This window comes from Rhinolophus hipposideros, assembly GCF_964194185.1.
Source record: "Rhinolophus hipposideros genome assembly, chromosome: 1".
In the NCBI taxonomy this organism is placed as follows: Eukaryota; Metazoa; Chordata; class Mammalia; order Chiroptera; family Rhinolophidae; genus Rhinolophus; species Rhinolophus hipposideros.
In genome coordinates this window covers 3,431,347-3,452,840 of record NC_138047.1, presented here as the reverse complement: position 1 = coordinate 3,452,840, position 21,494 = coordinate 3,431,347, and the positions used below count along the sequence as shown (strand labels likewise).

The following is a 21,494-nucleotide window of genomic DNA, read 5'->3' as shown; positions in this document are numbered from 1 at the left end:
TAGGAGTCCAATTCCTTGGCTGAAGGAGACAAGGAACAGGGAGAGGATATGAGTCTGTACTGAGGTGGAACACAGGTATTTCTCTTGGCCACTCTGAATGCAACACTCACATGGGGCTCACTTAATTTGGAATGGCTGACACTTACACCTACATATGCAAAAGCAGAACCCAGAGAAGGTCTGTTAGAAGTGAGGGAAGAGCAGACTGGAGATGGCTTGAGGCAGCCACACCACATCTCCTCTGGGCACCTGCCAACCCATCCTTCATTCTGGGCAGGTGCCCGAGTCAAGCCTGACTCTGCTCAGTACCAGCCCTTGGAACAAAGCCTGCACTATCCAGTAGTGGCCGTGGGGTGCTGTCACCCAGCCACACTGTCACCCAGTTCTATAACCATCTACGGTTTTCTGAGGTGAACCCAGCTTTTCAGAGCATTTCTAAGGAGAAAATTTACAAAATCTCTATATTTAGGAACAAAAATAACTGCCCAGTTATAAAATGACAGTTACAAAATGACAGCACCTACAGATGGGGTTTGATCTTTTTTTGTGTATTTTTCTCTTTTTTTTAACATCTATTTTGTCATGATGAGGTCTGATGTTAACATTTTAAGATCTGACAGGCTTTAGGTGGGGTGGGCATGCTGCCCCTGGTACTATGGGCTTTGTGGGGCCGATGCCCATGTTTATCACCATCCGTGCATTTCTGAAGTCACAAGAATGTCCCAGGGGAACAACAGGTATACTCTCTTTACTAATTAGAACCATGTCATGTGCCTGGGCTTCTACGTGGTTCCCAGGTAATCAGGAACACAAATCAAAATGAAAACAGAAACGGCAACGAGAAAAAGTGTCACCTTTGAAGGTGACATAGTGAACAATGGGAGTACTTCACGTAAGGTAACTAGTATCTGAAGCGAGATTCAAATGACAGTCTTGTTAGGCCAAATGTTATAGGAACTCATTAATTCTGACTGGAATCAGCCGACAGAAACTGCCTCACCAAAGGGTTTCCCAACAACTAGACTAGGCTGATCAGTAAGGCAGAATTATGAGTGTCTGTTCACTGCTAATGTGTGCTTCCTAGGTCCCAAAGAAAATGCGTTTCCTGTAACAAGACAGCACTCGATGGCTCAGGGGGCTGGACCTAAGGTTTTCCCAAGGTCTTCCCTGCCCCCCGTGTGGAATGCATGCCACACCTGCCACTGCAGAAAATGCCCTTCCTTCCACTATGTCTCCCACATAAGCTAACTCTGCTAGGAAACTCCGTGTGCAAATGCATCATGTCTCGCTCACCAAACGCAGCAGAAGCACTGCGCAGAGGAGAAAGTGCCATCCCATGTAGACAGGCCGCCTCACGCACCTACACCACACAGACCCACCCTGCAAGTTATGCAGGGGCAACAGCGCTTTCCGCACAGCGACGAGCTACTTCCTGCAAGGGAGAAGTTTATGCTGCCATCAAACCTAGTGAGCCAGCCATTTAAAATTACAGATAAGCCCCGTATAACACGGCACTTCTATAACACGGTTCGAGAATTGGGGAAAACCCTCGTAACAACATGGCATCCTAGAACACGGTTTCACTCTAACATGGTTTGAGAATTGGAGAAATCCTCGAACCACACGGAACTTAATGAGAGCTTTTAAGAGCAAAAGAGATCTCATTCGAAATTAGGGACATCCCCGAACAACATGGAATGCAATAAAAGCTTAGTAGTGATGACAAAGAAACATTATTTAATACATACTAAAACGTTACACTTTTGGTAAAAATTGCTTTAATAAAGCTATTTCTCTTAATTATAAAAATATAATAATATGTTGTTTTAATATTTGGAACCTAACCCCTTTTTTGTACTAGTTCTTTGTTTCGTATAACACGGATTTGCAGAACACAGCACTTTTTAGGAAACTAACAAGTGTGTTACACGGGGTTACCTGTGTACTGCGTGTCACCCACACGGAGGAGGCCCGTGCACACCTGCACGTGGACAACAGCAAATGCAGTGTGCTCTTGGCTGTACCTACTGCACAGCACAGACATGTACCAGAGTGACACTCAGGAAACTAGCCACCACCTCGTCCCCTTCAGCGCAGCAGGAATGTCACCTGTCACTTAATGGATCTCACGTTAAAAGGAAACCTCTTTTGAAAGACTCATTTCGTCTGAACTTTTATTCGTGTAATTGTATCTCAAGTTTGCTTAATATAAACTAGATTTAAATGTCTTGTAACAATGACACAGGCTTGATGTACTCACTGTAAACTTCTCCTCCCTTTTCTTCCGGTAACCAAAGGAATTTTTCCTAGAAGAGAGGAAAATCAAAGACTTAATTTTCTCCCACTGTGAACATTTTTCACTGAACACATGTCAGAGCACATTATTCAATCTTTATGGCTTCGTAATCTCTTACAGATGACTTTTGATTCTCAAAACCCAACCTTAGGAAGTAAAAGCAACACAAACACCTTTAACAGCAAAGGACTAAAACTGATGTTTAGATAGGTAGATAAAAATAGAAAAACAAGCAAAAAGAAAAAACACAGTGAAAGAATTCAAATGGCTATTTAGAATTTTGCTACATCAACCCTTGAACATCTGTTCAGTTGGAATGACAGGACACGTAAAACCTGACACTGAAGCACACAGGTGAACCGTTAGAGAAAGGTAATGAAATCAATCAGACTTACCGTCCAAATGCGAAGACCCCACCCAGTAGCCTGGCTGGCCTTCAGACTGCCGAGTCAACAGCCTGCGCGTGACCACCGAACACATGAGCATTTCTAACCTTCAACTACTGGGCCTGCCTGGCTGTTAGCTGCGAGCCTGGGGATCCAGGACCCGCAGGCAACAGGACCAGGCTACACATTACGGCACATGACAACGGTGACCACCGTGGGCCCTGAGGACACTAAGACACTTTCCCTGCCCCGCATGGGAAACATGGCCTAACAACTTACATACTGTTCCAATTTATAATTTCATTTTTATTTACGTGTCCCCTTGTCACTTCACCTAAATGGGAAGACTTCCTGGGGGACTTGTACTATATAAGCTGGAATTCAGAAATAATCTTGACAGATTCCTTGATTCCTTTTTTTAATAGAAAATCTATAGGCAGTCTTGTCCAAGAAGGCCCAACTAATTGGAATGAGCTTAGAGCCCTCAACTGTTTGCGGAGGACACCCCCCAGGAGAAGCAGAACAAACCACACACCTTCCGCTGTAGAATCAATTCCAGACATAGCTTCTGGCTTTCACCTGGCTCCCAGCAGAGACGAAATGCCCAACTACAGACATCTGTGACCATGGCCTTGAGCTCCCTGTCATGATGGGGCGCTGAGCCACGGAGATGGGGACACAAGCCCCAGCCCCAGCCAAAGCAGCACGTCAGGCCCAGGCCCCAAAATCCCTGCATCACCCCCTTGCTTTCCATCCACAGCTGCGGCCTTGTTGGGGAGCCCTCAGCATGCCGACCATGGGAGTTCCAGACCTGGATTCCTCCTGTCCATGCAGTGCGACCGCCTCACCGTCACACCCCAGGCAGGAGTACCCCTAAAATTCAGTGTGCAGGAGTCCCTCCCAGAGGCCAGAACTGCAGGCAACATATTTGCTGTCCAGTGTCTGGACATATACTGGACAAAGTACGAATTTACACTGGTTCTCAAGCAGGGGGGCTGAGGATATGGCTGGACAAATACCATGACTCAAAGTCTAGTGACAGGAGACCTTGGGAGGGGGCCTGTGGAGGGGACAGTGTGAGGCCTACGTGTTGAAGCCATCCACGTTAGAGAGACCCCTGGCAGCCTGGTGAAGAGGTAGCACCTGCCTCTTCACTGTCACCCCAGGTGTGCAGTAGGCACACTCGGGGCCCTCTCGTGCTGAGGCGAGCATCTCTATAAGCCAGAGAGCCCAGCCTGGCCTGGGGTGCCAGCCCTATCCCTCTGTCTGCCACACTTGGCAGCACCACGCAACTGCCTTCACAGCCTGGGGCCCCTCCCTCTGCAGAGGAAGTAGCATGCACCCCCACTCTGGGCAGCAGACTGGCCAAGCAGAGGTCAGCTGCAAGGCAGGGCCGGCAGCCTTCCCAGGACAACCCCGACACAGGGGAGGTGGCACGCATGTCCAGGCGCCAGAGCACCCCAGTACCCCGACAGCACAACTCTGAATTCCGCTGGGTTCCTCCTGCCAGGGAACTTGACTGGGTGACCGCTGGCAGAAGGTTGGGGAATCACGCATGCGCCAAGGGGGGTTCCCTGGGCTGCCTCATGTTGCTCCTTACACCCAGTGGACAAAGTCCATGGAGGACAAAACAAAACCAGAAAAAAGGGTGCTGGCGGGAGCACAGCTACTGTGGTCCAGGTCCTTCAGGACTACCGTCCAGCTGAAGAGCCCTGCACGCCGCACACCTTGTGTGGAGAGAAAGGACACGTGAGGGATGGGGAAGGGACCAGCGCGGGGTACAACCAGGGCTCTCGGCCCAGCCTCCCGAGCTCTGTGCACACAGGTCTCTGGCCCAATGCCTCGTAATTGTGGCCACAGTCCTCAGGGACAGACTATTTAGGTAGGAGTCTCCATGGCTCCTGGGCAAAGGCGTGAATTCGTCACTGCTGTCATTGGGACGTTCAACTGCTGTGGAAGGATTACATGTGTCTGTGTGGCTGGAGGGGAGCTGCACTGGCCAACCCCCTGCTGCCCTGCTTCACACAGACAGTGCCCGTGTTTGCATTGCTAGGACATTTCCTGCTGAGCTTTCCCAACAGGAAGTGTTGCAGTGGGGGAGACCTGTCTTCCGGGTGACACTTTTCTGCGCTGTCCCTTTAGCCGTGTGGCAAGCAGGCCCTTAGGTCTGGCCTCAGTTCCATAGGCCCTGCTCCAAACCTCTTGGTCTGACAATCCCAAACTCTCCCGATATCCCCCCACCCCACGGGTGAGCTGCTTCCCGAAGTCACTGCCTTTGCATTTCCTGTGTCCTCCTTCACTTTCAGCCCTCAAATGCCTGTCGAGCCAACTGTATATCAAATTTCCTGATGCCATGCAGACCCATGGCAGCACCGCAGCAAGCGTGCTGCCCTCAGCCACACCGACCCTGCCTCACACCCTCCAAGGCCGGGCCATGTGGACTAACGCCGACGAGTCCCACGGACTGCTTCTGGGCCCCCACACTCCAGCTGCACTGTGCCAGGAGAAGGGGATCCAACATCAGCAAAGCCTAGGCCAGTCACTGTGCTGCACACTGTGTGTGGAGCTTACAAGTGTGTTCACCTAAAGTGTGCCGAGTGGGTTTTTTAACAAAAAGCCTAGGAGGTTGACCTAGTTATCTTTCACTGGGATCTCCTTCCTGGTAGCCCACATGGAACGAACCACAGAGAGAACGAACTGGGTAAAGCCGGGCTCAACGTGCCAAGCCCAAGCAGGACTGAATGCAGCCCCGGGACTCAGCTCCACCTCTGTAACCTCTCCTCTCTGCCCAGTGTAAGTGGCAGAAGGCAGGACAGCAAGCCGCAGCAAAGACAAGGGGGCAGGTAATGACCACAGACACTGTGGGACCAAGGGTGCCACACTGAACACCTGGGGAAGGAAGTCCCCCTAAACGTGACCAACAGGCACCACTTAATCATGACCACTTTCATTTGTAACTATAGGACTAACAGAATTTGAACTCTTGTCTGCCTGGCTACACAGATCATTATCTGCCAACTGTGTGACGGCGGCTAGAAAAGTAGCGAAGGTGGGGCAGAGCACAGGGGCCACACGGCAGGCATGGGGGAGAGGGAGGGGGGGCAAGGCTTCACAGACTGTGTAGGCTGCTGTCTGTCCAAATCGAAATTCTCCACATATAACGACTGAGACCCAACAGAGTGCCACTCTATCTACACTTGTCGTTGAACAATTTTATAGTATAACAAAGATGACACCAGTTAGGTTTCTGCTCTAAAAGTAACTCCTCTGAGCAATTACCAAGGGTGCCAAAAAAAATGTATACACGTGACTTGTATTCATCTTCTGTTACTGGTATATATTGAATATTACAATTTTAATCCAGTTTTTTCCTTTCTTAAAATGTGTATACATTTTTTTGGCACCCTCTGTATATAAAACCTTTGATGGTCCATAGCTTTCAATTTGAATTTCTGTGATGTATTTGAAAATAATGCTTAGAAGACATACATAAATTAACAAACTTGGAAAACATTAACAGTTTATACGTATGCAGGCCCCATCAGCCCACATCTGAGTGACTCACCTGCCTCTGCCTAAGCCGGGAGAGGACTCGAGGCCGCCCGGCTCCACCCGCGGGGCCCCGGCGTCTCGCTTGGCGGAGGCCGGAGGGTTCTGGCCACGGGCCCTGGGCTGGCCTGTCTGCCTTGTTTGTGGGCTCCGGACACCATTCATCAAGCGGTCCGCAGTGAAGTTAAATATCGAAGGACTTTCTAGCAGCCCAGGTCCTCTGTCTGCACTGGGAATGGCATGGCGCAGGTGGGATTTACCAGGATTCCTGCAAATGAGATGTCTGTCAAGGCAGTTATGAACAATCAAGGCGTATGAAATGAGCGCACTAACACAGGATTGTCTAAGTGACACAGGCTCTCGATGAGAAAACGCAGGAAGAGCAGTTAGTGCCTGGCACGTCGGACAGCACTGCCACTGCACACCTGGCAGTGGCGTGTCACGTCCAGGTGCGTGGCAGACGTGCGGCTGCCCCGGAGCCTGTGTGCGGAGAGCCCGCCAGCGTGCAGGCCCGCAGTCCACCTGCCAGGTGAGGCTGCGCTGCAAGCAACCCTGTCCCTGCTGCTCGTCACCGGTGCGACTGGCAGCAACGGCAGCTGCTCAGGCAACAGGACTCAGGCCCGCGGTGAGGGCGGCCTCGGTCTAGCACATCTTGGTTCCTTGGCTTTTGAAGCACACAGTACAGCAGTGACCCCTACCACACCTGGGGAAAAACAGCACTTTCGCCACGCGTGGTACTTGCCTGCTTCTCGGAGGGTACTGTCTGAGTGAAGTCAGAGGCGATGTTGCGGGTTTGAAGGTTGGAGACGTGAACCCATTTATAAATCCAGTATTTGGAAATGGAGTCACCTAGATTCATTAAAAACAGACAAGTCAAAAAGCCATAACTGTTCCAGTTGGTGACCACTGCCTGAATCACAGCAAGCCCAGGCGGAGGCTCACATAGCAGAGGGAAGCCTGATCCAGAACCCCCGAGCTTCTCGAGGTCCAGGGGTTCACTCTGCTTCACTGTAAACCAGCCCCCATTTATTCCCAAGGCGCCGGGGCACTGGAAACCGTTCACCCCAATGCACGAAAGGGAACCCCATAGCCTGAAAGCGGCAGCCTACTTACAAGTGTGTCACTCGTGGCAGAACTAGGTTCTCTGTGTACTTTTACACAGAACTCAGCCCTGATCTAAGGCACCTGGCCAGCAACAATGATTTAACAGAACTTGCTGAGGACTAAGGGGCCCCATTATCTCATCACTCCCGCTCGAAATGACACGTGTGTTTTAGAGCAAGCAAAAGGGCCGCACACACCAGACGAGGAACCGCCCCAATGGCCAGGCAACTGATCCAGGGTCCCCGTGGACCCCACTCTGGACAGGAACAGGTGTGATTAGAGAAATCAGAAAAGCTACTCAATTCAAGAAATTAGAAAAGCAACTCGACTTGTCCTCAACTAAACTAAAGTGAACTGAAATATATGGCGGTTAGCCCTCTCTGGAGAAATTATTCAACACGAATTTATGGACGCTCTACGGTTCTCCCATGATGTGTTAAATATATGGCTATTGGTACACTTTTACAGAAGGTAGTAAATACTTCAAAAAAGCAGTACATTTCCTTACGACTAGGATTCACTCAGAAGACACAGAAACAACGCATGTGTCCGCACCGTCCTCCCACGGAGCGGAGCAGCTCCAGACATCTGCGGGCTCTGAGCCATGAGGATCTCTCCTGACTCGTCTCTCCCCAGCTGCCCTGCCCACATCCCACAAGCCACACCGGCAACTCCACACATCTCGGCACATTTAAGAACCTGCAGGCAGAGCTTGCCGACCTTATCTGCCAGCCCCCACCTCACCTATGCATTAATCCAGAACACTCGTCCTCCGCAGCTGGCCCAGGCGCCTCTGCGCACACCGCTCACCATGCAGCTTCCTCCCCTTCCAGCCTCTCGAACTCACTCCACTTAGGTGACAACACGACCCCCAATGAACCCCTAATTGTAACTTTCAGGACACTATGTCCCATTTTTGCAGTACCACCCACTTGATACACTTCTCTTCTCCAGATGGCTCCTTCCTGGCCACACACCTTCACATTCTGGTGCGCAACAGGCACCCACATCCAGCTGAGCCAACACGCCTTTTCGCGGCCTCAGCCTTTCCAGTTACCAAGAGCCTCAGGTGACTTCCCCACACAGCTAGCTGATGGACCATCCCAACCTTCCCTGACATGGCCCACAGACATATCCTCCAAGTTTCTAACTCAATTCCTGCTTTCTGACCACAACCTTACACACAGTCTACCCTTCCGTCACTACGGTTCCAACTAAAGCTGCTGGCAACCTGCACACCTCCCGTCCACCAGCCCCCTACCTTCCCAAGCGGAGCCGAGTGACCACTTCTTTTGCTGCCGTAGATTAGCCCTGATTCTCATACCCACTCCATCCCACTCACGCCAGGGCTCACCCGATCTAATATCCGCACTAGCAGAGCTGGAGAAAAACAACTGGATCCATCACAAATCTATGAATTCCAACCACAGGCCCCAACACAGGCCCAAATCTGTAAAGCTTACTCATGCTGGTGTGAGAAATAAAACTTACAGGGCAGTGTGTCTTCTACTTATCCTTGACTATATGAAACACCGTTCTCCTCCCCCCACCCTCCTCTGTGCTCACAGCACCCCAGACAACCGGGGCTCACATCACACTGTTTTACTAGGGCCACACAGCTCAGGAAACGATGGCAGGCCAACTGGGCAAGGGTTCACAGTGTTTGGGTTTTTTAATGTACATGGCTTCACATTTATCTCCCAAATAAATGTGAAACCCACCCCAGAACCAGTTCTGTTTTTCTGCAGCAAACTGCAGACATATGTGCCTCACCTACCAGACAAAGACCTTTACCCTCGAAAGCACCCAGTGCAGTGTCCACAGCACAACCTGCAGTTACATGAGACAACACAGGACTCACCAAGGGCGGGTCGAGATAGCTGTGTGTTGCTGACCATGTCTGGGGGGCGACCAGGCTGTACAGAGGGAAGTGCTGCTGAGGGCTGTAGACAGGAGGTAAGTAAAAGGACGCTGTGTAGCGGTGCTGCGTGTAAAGGCTCATGTCCAGGGGCCGAAATCCATTCTTTGGCAGAAATGTGTTGATAGCTATTGCCTTTGCTTTTATCCGCGCCTGTGTGGACATACACAGTATGTGTCTGTTAGAATACTTCAGAATACTGCCTTGCAAAATAAAGTATACCAATGGTCTTGCTTACCTTAATTGGTTTTCCTTGAAAAGTTTTGACTTCTTCTCGCAGATATTTGTAAGCCTGAGGGCAAAATCATCCAAAATACCATTGTGTTAATCTTATAAATAAGATGAACTGACAACACCTCAAATAAGCAATTATATAATTAAAATACAGTGGACAAGACCTGGAACAGCAATTCCTAACCTGGGCCAGATTCCTTAAAGAAATATGGCAAGAGCTACAGAATCTCCACCCAAAATTGCAATAGACAACATGTGTATACATTTTGTAAGTACTGACAACACCATGAAAGCCTCCCTGAGACCACGGGCTAAGAATCCTGACCTAGGAGTTTCTAGGAATAATCCCAATTAGCAACTGGGATTACAGTTTGGGAAAGGAAAAGACTAGGATCACAATAGTCAAAAGTCCTTATTCTTCCCCAGATCCTGCCCCATAACACTGAAGGCTCTGAGCCACCTGTTACCTGCTCTTCCAAGCCCGGCCCGCCCCCACTTCCATCCAATTAAAGCCCATCTTTCAGCTTCTCGTTTCTCTCTTCTGAACACTCTGCAGGTTTCCTTAAGTTGCTGTCTCACCAGGGAAAGTCTTCCTTTAAGGGCAGGAGACCATCCTCACACCTGCGCCTCCTCCCAGAGCCTTGGTGCCCTTTCAAGTAGCTTGTAACACGCATGATGCCGAGTGAACGATAAGGTCAGGTTCAAATTTCCCCAAACACTTGCCAAATAGTAAACCTTTCTCTGTCCAGATACAAGAATAGAACTAATTTCCCTAGGCTGCTTGTCTTACACGTCCTTAGAAAATATTGTCACATGCTTTTCATACTGCTACAAAAACTGTCTACACAAACGCACTATTTAAGTTTGTACCACTTGATTTCCTCTGCACTTTACACTCAAACTTAACCCCTCTATGTGATAGTAATCTCAATGCCCAAATTTAGTCCCACTACGTGCTAACTGTTAACTATTGGTAAACTCTGTACTTCTTGGGGGAAGGGGGTGCTTACCTGCTGTGCATCAGCTTCTGTTTCAAATGTAATAAACCAATTATCATTATAGGCAAATTCACAGTTTATAAATTTTGGTAAATTATCTCCTTTAAATAGTGCTTCTACTTCCTACAGGAAATAGAAAGGGTAGAAATTAATTCGCAACCATGCCACCTTCTGTCCTCACCAAACAAAACTGACGCATGCCCTTCAGGACAGACCCTTAGACACAGTCCAGCACCCTGATACCTAGTAAATCTCTCCTTTAACACGGCTGAGGAAGAAGAGTGTGGCTTCCAGAACTGGGGCCCCACTGCCAAAACTTACTCTACTCCCAAGATACCATTAAGCTAAATCAATATGAAAATATCATTTCATTTTACCAGTAGGTGGGGGGGAGGGGTACAATTTAAGAAATTTAAAAATTAGCTGGATTTTTGCTTTTGGCCAAGATTTACCCTTGCACTTGAAACAATTAAAAACAAAAGACAAAAGACACAGAATAACGGTTTTCAGACAGTGGACTCAGGCCATGTGGCACAGGTGAGCTCGACAATACCCAGCTCATGCCTGCAGTACCCCGGCCACAGGACAGGAGGGCGAGCACAGTCCGGCCCAGCCACTCCAGAGCCCTCAGTGGTCTTCCTTGGGTTCAGCAGGCAGCAAACAGCCACCTGAAATGGTCAGAGGGAACTGCCCAGAGCTCACCGGGTGCCAGTGTCTTCCCACCAGCCAGGGTGGGAAATGCTCGTAACACACAGGACACAGGAGAGCACGCAGAAGGCACTGTCTCAGGCACATGGGACAAACAGCTCCAAAGGGAAGCTCTGCACCCACCGAATCAATACCCCTAAGGACGAAGCTGCTCCAAAGTCAGTCAACTGAACCCCAGAACAAAGCTCAAGAATATTCACAGCAAAGAACACAGAACATTCAGCACCCAATAAAGTCCAAAATGCCTGGCATCCATTCCAAGTTTATCAGATACGTATAAAAACAAAAAAAGAAAATGAGAAAGATGACCTATAATGGGAAAAGTCAATCAAAATTAGAGCCAGAAATGAAAGAATTAGTAGCAAAGGAACTTAAAATAGTTATTGGATATATATTCTATATTCAAAAAGGTAAAGACTGAGCATGTTAAATAGAGACAGAGAAGATTAAAACAAAAAGAAATAGGGGCCAGCCCTGTGGCTCATGCTCCTAACTCCAAAGGCTTCCAGTTCGATTCCCATATGGGCCAGTGTCCTCTCAACCACAAGGTTGCCGGTTCAACTCCCACAAGGGATGGTGGGCTGCGCCCCCTGCTACTAGCAACAGCAACTGGACCTGGAGCTGAGCTGCGCCCTCCACAACCAAGACTGAAAGGACAACAACTTGAAGCTGAACGGCACCCTCCACAACTAAGATTGAAAGGACAACAACTTGAAAAAAAGTCCTGGAAGTACACACTGTTCCCCAATAAAGTCCTGTTCCCCTTCCCCAATAAAATCTAAAAATCTAAAAATAAAAAAATAAAAATAAAGATCCAAATTGAACTTCTGGAGATGAAAAATACAATGCCTGAAATGAGAAATATGCTAAACAGGATTAACAGCTAGTTAGAGACCTACAGAAGAAAAGAAGGGAGAAGAGAAAGAAATGAAGAAGAAAAACTTAGAAGCAGTACATCAGTAAGCTTCAAGTACAAGAAACTTGAAAGCAAATTTCCAGTTATAAACTGAGTAAATCCCAGAAATGTGATGTACAGCACAGGCAACAGTCAGTAAGACCGCGATGGCTTTGTACTAGCAGGTTACTAACTAGATTTGCGGGGTCTCCCCGTAAGTACAGTGATGTCTAATCAGGTGTTGTACACCTGAAGCTAATGTAATACTACACGTCAGCTGTACTTCAACTAAAACAAAAGACTTTTCCAGAGGGAAAGCTGAGGTCGAGAGCGAGAGCAGAGTGGGAACGCGGACCGCCAGCAGGTGGGAGGCCCCAGGCCCAGCCGCTGTCACAGTCCCTGCCCAGCAGGCTTTGGCCACTTTAATGGACCCATGCCACTGTGGGTCATTCACCTTCTTTCCAGAACTGGAGTTTTTCACGCAGTGTTATAGTTCCTACACCAGGGGTTTGGAGAGCAGCCATAACTTATGCTTTAGTGTATTGGGTATAAAGCTCTGTCTCCACTGGACAAAGAGAACCAAGCAACACCAAGAGATACGAACCTTGAGTTAGAAGCAGCGATTCTATGAGGTTCTGAAGTTGTATTTCCTTGAGACAAAACTCTTCTATGCATGGGAAAATGTTCTGGGTGTTCATGGAGAGTAGTTTAAATTAAGGAGTAGACTGTGACTTAAAAGAAACTTGAAAGCCACATGGAGGTGCACTGAAATCAAACTGCTTAAAGCCAATGATAAAAACTTCAGAGCAGCAAGAGAAGGGGAAGACTCGGGACCCAGTGGGAAGGGACAAAGGGACCGACACAGGCTGTCCCGCAGAGACAGCACACGCCAGCACAGGTTAGATGCCTTTCAGATACACAAAGGAAGACTCCCGGCAATCCGGAATTCTATACTCAGGGAAAATATCTTCCATAAATGAAGGGGAAACAAAGATTTCCTCTAACATATGAAAGCTGAAGAAATTCATTACCAGCAGACCTAATATTTAATAAAAAATATCAAAAGAAAATATTCAGGCAGAAATTATGCCAGATAGAAGTCGAGATCTAGACAAAGGAATGAAATGCACTGTAAATAGTAAATATTAAATGCATTTTTCTTACTTTTAATCTCCTTAAAAGACAATTGATTTGTTTAAAGCAAATGTAACAAAATGTCATGGGGTTAATGACTACGCAGAATTAAAACAGCAGAAAGGTCAGATGTGGAAAAATACCTTTGAAAGGGGAAAAGTATTATATAAAAGTAGTATTATGTTAATTAAAGGCAGACTTTGATAAATTAAGGATGTCAATTATAAACCCTAAAACAACCACTAAAGCAAAACAAGACAAAGAATTATATAATATCTAATGAGCCAAAAAAGGAGATAAAAACATTTAATCCAAAGGTGGGGGGGACAAAGAAGAGCAGAGACAAATAGAAAACAAACAGCCTTATTAATCACTTGAACGTAAATGGTCTACCCTCCCAAGTAAAAGGCAGAGATTTACAGACTGGATAAGAAAAACCGACACAACTCTATGCTGCTTACAGGAGCCCAATTTAAATATAAAAACAGACAGCTTAAAAGTAAAAAGGATGAAAAAAGACGTGCCATGCTAACATTGAGAAAAGAAAGCTGGAATGCCTGCATCAATACCAGACAAAGTAGATCCCAGAGAAAATAGGGTCATTTCATAAGACTATTAGCTAGTCACATTTCAAAAAGTCCTAAAGGAATTAACCAAATGAATTACAATTTAAAACTTTTCTGATCACTGACAAACACTTCGTTACATGAAATGAGAAAGAACTTTCGGAATACTCCCAGCCTGTGGTCCGGAGACCCCGGAGAATGGCTTTTTACTATATAGAATGTTCTGGAACTTACTGTCCTTTTCTTATTCAGAGTGGACCACATTTTTCCCCTTTCCTTTCTTTTTCAACTTTTAATTTATCATAGAGGTTCCTCTAAACCTCTTCAGACTTTCATCATTCGAGTTTTACAACAGACATATGTGTGCTGTTTACAGTAACAGAAATATACTAAGATCCATGTCTGCAGCTAAAAGTGGAAAACTCTTCTTCTTGGTTGTAGTCTTTACAAATGTCTCAAGTGTTGAAACTTAGGATCTATATTTTAAATACTAATGTCAGTTAATAAAGACATCTAGATTAGTAATAAAATATATGTTGATCCTTCATATTGAGACCCTTAATTAAAAGACAAGGAAAGAAAATACAATCCTGATTTCTTTTTCTTCATATATATTATAATATAGAAGTTGTAAAAAGAGCCTAAGTTGAGGAGAAATTAAAACTTTCTAGAACAAGGCCATACCCAAGGATGCTGTAGCTTCTCGCCGCAGGACTGCTGGAATCCTAGCCTTTGTCACCCTCCACAAGATATGTCTGCACCAAACCCGCACATACACTCACCTACTTCCTCCACAGAGCAGGCATTGAAAATATGCAGCACGAGACCTGAAGCTTAACTTACAGAAGACCTGAGACAGACAATGACCTTCCTAGGCTCTTCTAGTCCGCAGAGCACACAGACCGACCTCTGGCGTGTGCTCTGCAGGAAGACTTTTCTGCATTTTCTCAAGACAGGAGAGAAGGATTCGCTACGCGATGCAACTCAGCTTGAACATTTGGACAAGTCAGAGATTCTTTAACAGCAGGTTACTTTTCACGACAAGTTACCAAGTACTGTTTTCCTAAAATTACTGCCTAGGTTAGTAGTTCTCAGTTATGATCTCTAGGCTCCATTTACTGAAGAAAAGATGTCTTGCCTTTTTGGTGACCACATTTGCACTGATGCTGTCCACAAGCTACTGGGGCTTTCCCAGCACTCTTCGCAGTACCCCTCTTGTCATGACAATACTTGTTCTGAAAAGTTATGTTCTTTATTTTAACTTGTGTGTTTATTTTTTTATTTCCAAGTGAATAAATATTTGAACCTTTTCTCACTTTTAATTTCTAAAAACTGAAATTATCATAAACCCTTTTCTTAATGTGAAGAGTCCTGAGACCAAAAAGTTAGAGAACCATTCTTACAGAAGAGACGAGGCACACTGTAACTATCAGAGTGTGTAAATCCTGTGAGGAAAGGGTTACTGTACATACGGATTCTTTGAAAGACACTCTCCAAAGCACACAGAAGTAAAGGATCAAAACCAACCAAAAAGCCGACCACAACAAAACGTCCAAGTTGCTTTCCGAGGAGACAGGACTTACTTCTACTGGTGTGGATTCCGGGATCTCACGGAGTATCACTATGCAACGGTTTTGATTTGGCCTTACTTTTTCTCCCTTCTCATCCACTTGGACTAAAGGTAAAGCTACGGAGAGAAGAAAAATGAATGGTAAAACACAAACCGATCATTTAGTTCTTTATGATAGATACAGATACTCCACAGGATGTTGTTATCCTAAGGAACAAAACACATTGAAGAAACCTGTATACAATGGGTAAGCGATCAAAGGTTTTAAGCTAATCTTGCATGTTCCATTTCTCAAAACTAAGGCACATGAGAATTTAAAAAGTCCTGCATACACTTTAATAAGTGTAATACTACGAAACAAAGATTTAAACAGCTCAAAGGACTAACAATTACGATTCAGGGTTAACAGCTTTTCCTGTCTACAAGTCCCTAACATAAAATAATGCTCTGTCTTATTAAGACTTTTTATTATCTTGAATTCACAGAAGTGTTTTTAGCTTTAGAAAGTCTCTGGCGTTTACAAGTGAGTCAGACGGAACTAAACGCTGACACATAACATAGGTTTCTGTCTTAAATGGACCCCCACAAAGCAACACTGGGAAGCACAACATTCTCAAGAAATAGTGGCATAGTTTTCAGGATTCAAACTTCATGGTCATGTTTGCCAGTGTCTTCATTATCTGCTGCAACAAACTAATGCCCTTAAGACTGTTGCCTACGAACAGAAAATAGAGAACTTTTATTTGTGAACAGAAAACCCCACTACGTTTCTAAGGTAAGATGACCATCTTACCTATTACTGTTTAGTCAAGCGCACACAAGACAAGATCTTCACTGACTGCCAGCAGTACAAGTAAGCTGGCGAGAATCTGTAAACACTTGTGCATAAGAGTCAGTGATGGAAAGTCATAGCATTGACTTAAAAGAAATGGGGCTTTAATTCAGACACAGCAATGTCCCACTGTGTGCCTTGTGAAGGAGACCCGTGGGAGCTGCTCAGTAGAACAGGCGGGAGGAGGGAGACTAGAGAAGTAATTCACCTGATACTTATAAGCCTTATTATAAAAAAGTGAGTTTTTATAATTAAAAACAATCACATTTTTAAAAGTCCAACACATCATACATTTAATATGAAACGAATCCCCACTGAAGCCATCCTGGGTGGGAGGGAAGGGACGGAAGTGTTGCGAAATGCACCAGGAAGCTCTGAGCAGTGGGGGACACGTTTGTGACCTTGACCGCAGTGAAGGTTTCACTGATGTACACCTATGTCCAAACTGATCCAACTGCACAGTGTATGCACAGCTCACTGTATGGCAATTTTGCCTCAATCAAGTGGATTTAAAATAAATAAATAAATAAAATGGCGAGAGTGGAGAAGCCTCAATGAGCAAAGCAAACTAAACCTGTAACACAGCAGGTCCACACTGCAAATGCCCACATTTCCTGATTCTCCGCAGGTGTCTAATGTACCGTTCCAACCATCCTTTGATGTTGCCAAATGTCCAAGAAACACCCCACTCACAAAATACGTTTAAGGAAAAATGCAATTTCACCAAAACTTTAGCAGGAAGGTGACATTTGAAAGAAACTCCTTTCGTGGCTAGAATGCTAAAATATATTCTACTTTACCCTCAAGGCCATTATTTTACTTTTCATCCATGTCACAGCTTCTTTCATCTCTCCACTGGCCTTTTCCACTCCCTGGACCTAAGAATGGGTATGGAGCCCATGAACGCCCAGTACCACGAGTGCACCACCAAACACGGGGGCTGGTCAGAAAGGCCCAGAGGCAGGCACACTCCATTTGCCATCAAGGACCGTAGCACTGAATAGCTATGGATCTACGGGTCACCACCGGGTAGGAAGCAGCCCAGACTGCCGCTCACTCACATCTCAGCACTTCGACAATCAAGTGCAGGTCGGTGCTGAGCTTCTTGATGTGGTCCAGGTTCGCCACCGTGGTGATTGGCACGTACTGATCACTGTCCATCTGCGATATAAGGTACATGTCACTAGCAAGATTCTCCCTGCAGAAAGAAGACAAGCTCCCTTAATGAGTAAATACTTCTTTAAAAGGAAGCCTCGCAACGGTCCAAGCGTGGCACAACAGTGCTTCAGTTAGGTCTGAGTTCCAACCCGTTATTTGCCACTTCTTTGACCTTAGGTATATTTTTTTTTCAAAGACATTTGGTTACACAGAGAGAGCAAAAGTAAAAGTATTCTGTGCTCTATACAATCAAAATTAAACAGCAAGTCTTTAAAAAAAATGTATTTATAGCTTATCTTCATAATAAAAAGTGTTTAAGTAGCTTATAAAAACACAAACAACTTTTTTAAGTAAGGAAATCCAGCTGAAAGAACAAGAAAGTAAGAGAAATATGGAAAGAACAGGAAAGATCAGTGTCCCAAGTGCTCACTGTTCAGTCTGAAACACTGGCCAGAGAAGTGGCAGGCCCAACCCTGGCTGCCTAGCACTTTCCAGAAGCCAGGATTAAAAAGAAGGAAGCCTGATCACAACATGACCCTGTGCGTCACAAGGCAAGCCATAGATAACCAGTAGTTTGGGCAAAGATGAGCTACTTCCTGGTATTTTGGCCTATGATGAACCAAAATGTGTTAAAGCAGGCCCAGTGCAAAACGTGGAAAAATCACCATTACTGATGGAAAATGTTACACATGCCAATCAGTTATCCTCTTACTCAAAAAAAAAAAAAATTACATTTAAGCTAATCCCATCTTCTTGTATGCCCATCTCTTTTATTTGAACTTTAAAGGTTCTATTCTACTTTCAATACAAATGGTATTATTCATGGGGTGGGGAACAAGTAAAAATATGAGGGCTACATCATTAAAATAACCTGCTTTCACAGTGTTTGGCATACTTTGAGAAGTAGCATAGGAATTTGTTCTCAAACTGTAGTATGCTGAAAAATGTTTCTAAGAGATGGACAACCTAAGGCCACGCCCTCAGAGTCTGATTCCATGGGCAGGGGATGGGGCCCACGAACACAAATTTCAAAAAGCCACCCCAACAGCCACCACCAAGATGAATTTGTGGACAATGGTGGGAAACACAGCCTACACTATCACACTCAGTTCTCCAACAGGTCAAAGGTTAATCAATAGTCTAGATCTCCTATTAATAGACGTCCACGGACATTAATATTAACAGACACAGACTCCTATATAAAGTGTCACATCTGTATATAATAATCAAGGCACAATACCACAGGTATTAGGTACCAGAAAAACCACTGCCATCCTTACCTGGATAAACAGAATTCCAATGTTTTTTTAAGTACTTCTCGGGGGTCTTCCTGGCTTTCTGGTTGAGACTCATTTCCTCCTACATAAAAGTAATGATCAACTCAGAGAAAATGACTTAAAATTTACCAAGCAGATGATTTAGTACAGCAATTCTAACATTTTCACTACACATATCAATTCATCTAGTGTATACAGAATATAAGGAAAATGCTATTCTACTTCCAAAAAAAGAAAATCCCCTTTCCCCCAAACAAAAACAATACAGTTTCATAAAATAATCTGAGCATAAGATTTATCAGCAAAGTTTGGCCGATGCTTTTTATCACATAAGTGCAAGCTTATTTAATGCTTTGTCTCAATTCTGAAAAGGATTTTCAGGTAGCCTACAAGAATACAGATAGGGCCAGGCCAGTGGCTCAGGCGGTTAGAGCTCCGTGCTCCTAACTCCGAGGGCTGCCGGTTCGATTCCCACATGGGCCACTGGGCTCTCAACTACAAGGTTGCCGGCTGTACTCCTGGAGTCCTGCAAGGGATGGTGGGCTCTGCCCCCTGCAACTAAGACTGAAAAGGACAACAACTTGGAGCTGAGCATCACCCTCCACAACTAAGATTGAAAAGACAACAACTTGACTTGGAAAAAAAAAAAAGTCCTGGAAGTACACTGTTCCCCCAATAAAGTCCTGTTCCCCCTCCCCAATAAAATCTTTAAAAAAAAAAAAAAAAAAAGAGGGGGGTGGGTGATGAGGGTAAAGGGGATCAAATATATGGTGATGGAAGGAGAACTGACTCTGGGTGGTGAACACACAATGGGATTTAAAGACGATGTAATACAGAATTGTACACCTGAAATCTATGTAAATTTACTAACAATTGTCACCCCAATAAAATTAATTAAAAAAAAAAAGAATACAGATAAAAGCAATAATAAAATACAAAGGACAGAATAAAAATAAAGATAAACACAGGCCAAAAATCAAGGCTGGGGATATTAAACACACAGGCTGTAAGGACTACACACAGTGTCCACACTAGAGCCTTCTAAACGTGCCTTTAAAGTTCCAGGTAGTCAAAGTCACAAGTAAGAAATTGTGGAGACACAAGGATGCTACCGAAAACCCTAAATAAACAGATCTCCAAAAGCAAACTTTACAGGTGAGAAACCTAATAAAGCTACTTTAGCCAGGTGGTCAACATCAACAGTGATAAATCATGCTGATACTATGTACCCTAACAAGAAGGAATGAAAATGGCACTTCCCTCTGTGGTCTTCCTGCCCCGAAACCCAACACTGGAATAATGACAAAAACACCAAACAAATTCCAACAGAGTACTATGCAAAACCCCTGCCCAGCACCCCTCAAGACTGTCAAGGTCATTGAAAACAAGGGAAGCTGAGAAACTGCCACAGACAAGGGGAGCCTAAAAAGATGTGACAACACCCAGTGGTGTTCTGGGACAGGTAACACACACCAATACTGGCTCAGTAATGGTGGCAAACGTTAAGTGTTATAAGAACAGAAGAAACTAGATGCTGGTCTATGAGGACTCTCTGTACTCAATCCTCCCAATTTTCTGTGAGCCTAAAACTTTTCTAAAGTAAATAGGAAAACAAAGACTCAAACCTAACTATATCAATCACCACAATAAATATTAATGTTCTAAACACTTGCGTTAAAGGCACAGAGCATAAGATTTGACTTTTGTTAAAAAAAAAGACTCAACTGTTACGTGATCTACAAGAAGTGTACTTTATTAAATATAAATATAAATGTACTTTATTAAATATTTTAACCAAAATATGTTAAAAGTAAAAGGATGGAAAAACATGTACCCTGCTAACACTAGTCAAAAGAAAGCTGAGGTAACTATATTATCAGAGCAAAGAAAGTGACCAGGGATAAAGAAGGTCGTTTCCGAATGACAGAGGAATCAATTCATCAAGTGGCCATAGCAATCCTAAAACAGAGCTCCAAAATACATGAAGCAAAACCTGAGAACTAAAAGGAGAATAGATAAATCCGAAAATTGATAGAATAATGACTAACGGAACAAGTAGGTGGAAACTAGAAAAATATTGGACTGAATATTTATCACCCAACTGGACCTGACTGACACAAAACGCCCCCATAATAGCAGCAAAATAGTTCTCTTAAGCGCAAAAGGGGATATTTACTAAGATGGCCCATACTTTGGGCCACAGTATGTCTTAAATTCAAAGGGATTCAAGTCATACAAAGTATGTATGTCCTTTGACCACAATGAGATTAAATTAGAAAACAGTAAAAGAAAGTTCCCTGGAAAATCCCCATGTTTGGAAAGTAAATAACATACTTCTAAACTACCCAAGGATTTACCCCAAAAAAAAAAAAAAAAAAAGCTAAGAAGGAAATTAGAATTTTGAAATGAATTTGAAAAGAAAAAAAAAAATCGCAATTTATAAGATTGTGCTGAAGTATTACTTAGGAGGAAATTTATAGAACTAAATGGCTATACATATTAGAAAACAAGAAATGCTTCCTACCAATGAGTTCACAAAATAAGCAGAAGGAAGTATATTATAAAGATTAGAAGAAAAACCAGTGAAACAGGAAGGAATAAAACAATTGAAGAAAATCAATGAAACCAAATACTAGTTCTTTGAGGTCAATAAAATTGACAAATCTCTACGCTGATTAGGGGAAAAGGAAAGACATGAATTACCACTAACAGAAATGAATTATGTGACATATTCTACGGATTAAAAGAATAAATCAAATATTATGAGCAACTCTATACAATCACTTTGACAATTTAGATGAACTGGACCAAATGTCTAGAAGAAATATGTAACCAAAGCTCCCTCAAGAAGAAACAGATATATAAAATG

The 21,494-nt window shown here is 44.6% G+C and overlaps 1 protein-coding gene across 1 annotated transcript in view; it reads right to left on the bottom strand.

The window, feature by feature from the left end:
• The window catches only part of LARP4B (La ribonucleoprotein 4B), a 71,441-nt gene that overhangs the window by 9,111 nt on the left and 40,836 nt on the right, over window positions 1-21,494 (bottom strand). Inside the window, exons 6-14 of the mRNA XM_081055156.1 lie at window positions 18,629-18,707; window positions 17,252-17,388; window positions 15,372-15,475; window positions 10,498-10,608; window positions 9,492-9,545; window positions 9,197-9,406; window positions 6,974-7,080; window positions 6,248-6,499; window positions 2,261-2,306 (exon numbers count right to left, since the gene is read on the bottom strand). Of these exons, the coding sequence (XP_080911282.1) occupies window positions 2,261-2,306; window positions 6,248-6,499; window positions 6,974-7,080; window positions 9,197-9,406; window positions 9,492-9,545; window positions 10,498-10,608; window positions 15,372-15,475; window positions 17,252-17,388; window positions 18,629-18,707 (1,100 nt within the window). The remainder of the gene's footprint in view (window positions 1-2,260; window positions 2,307-6,247; window positions 6,500-6,973; window positions 7,081-9,196; window positions 9,407-9,491; window positions 9,546-10,497; window positions 10,609-15,371; window positions 15,476-17,251; window positions 17,389-18,628; window positions 18,708-21,494) is intronic.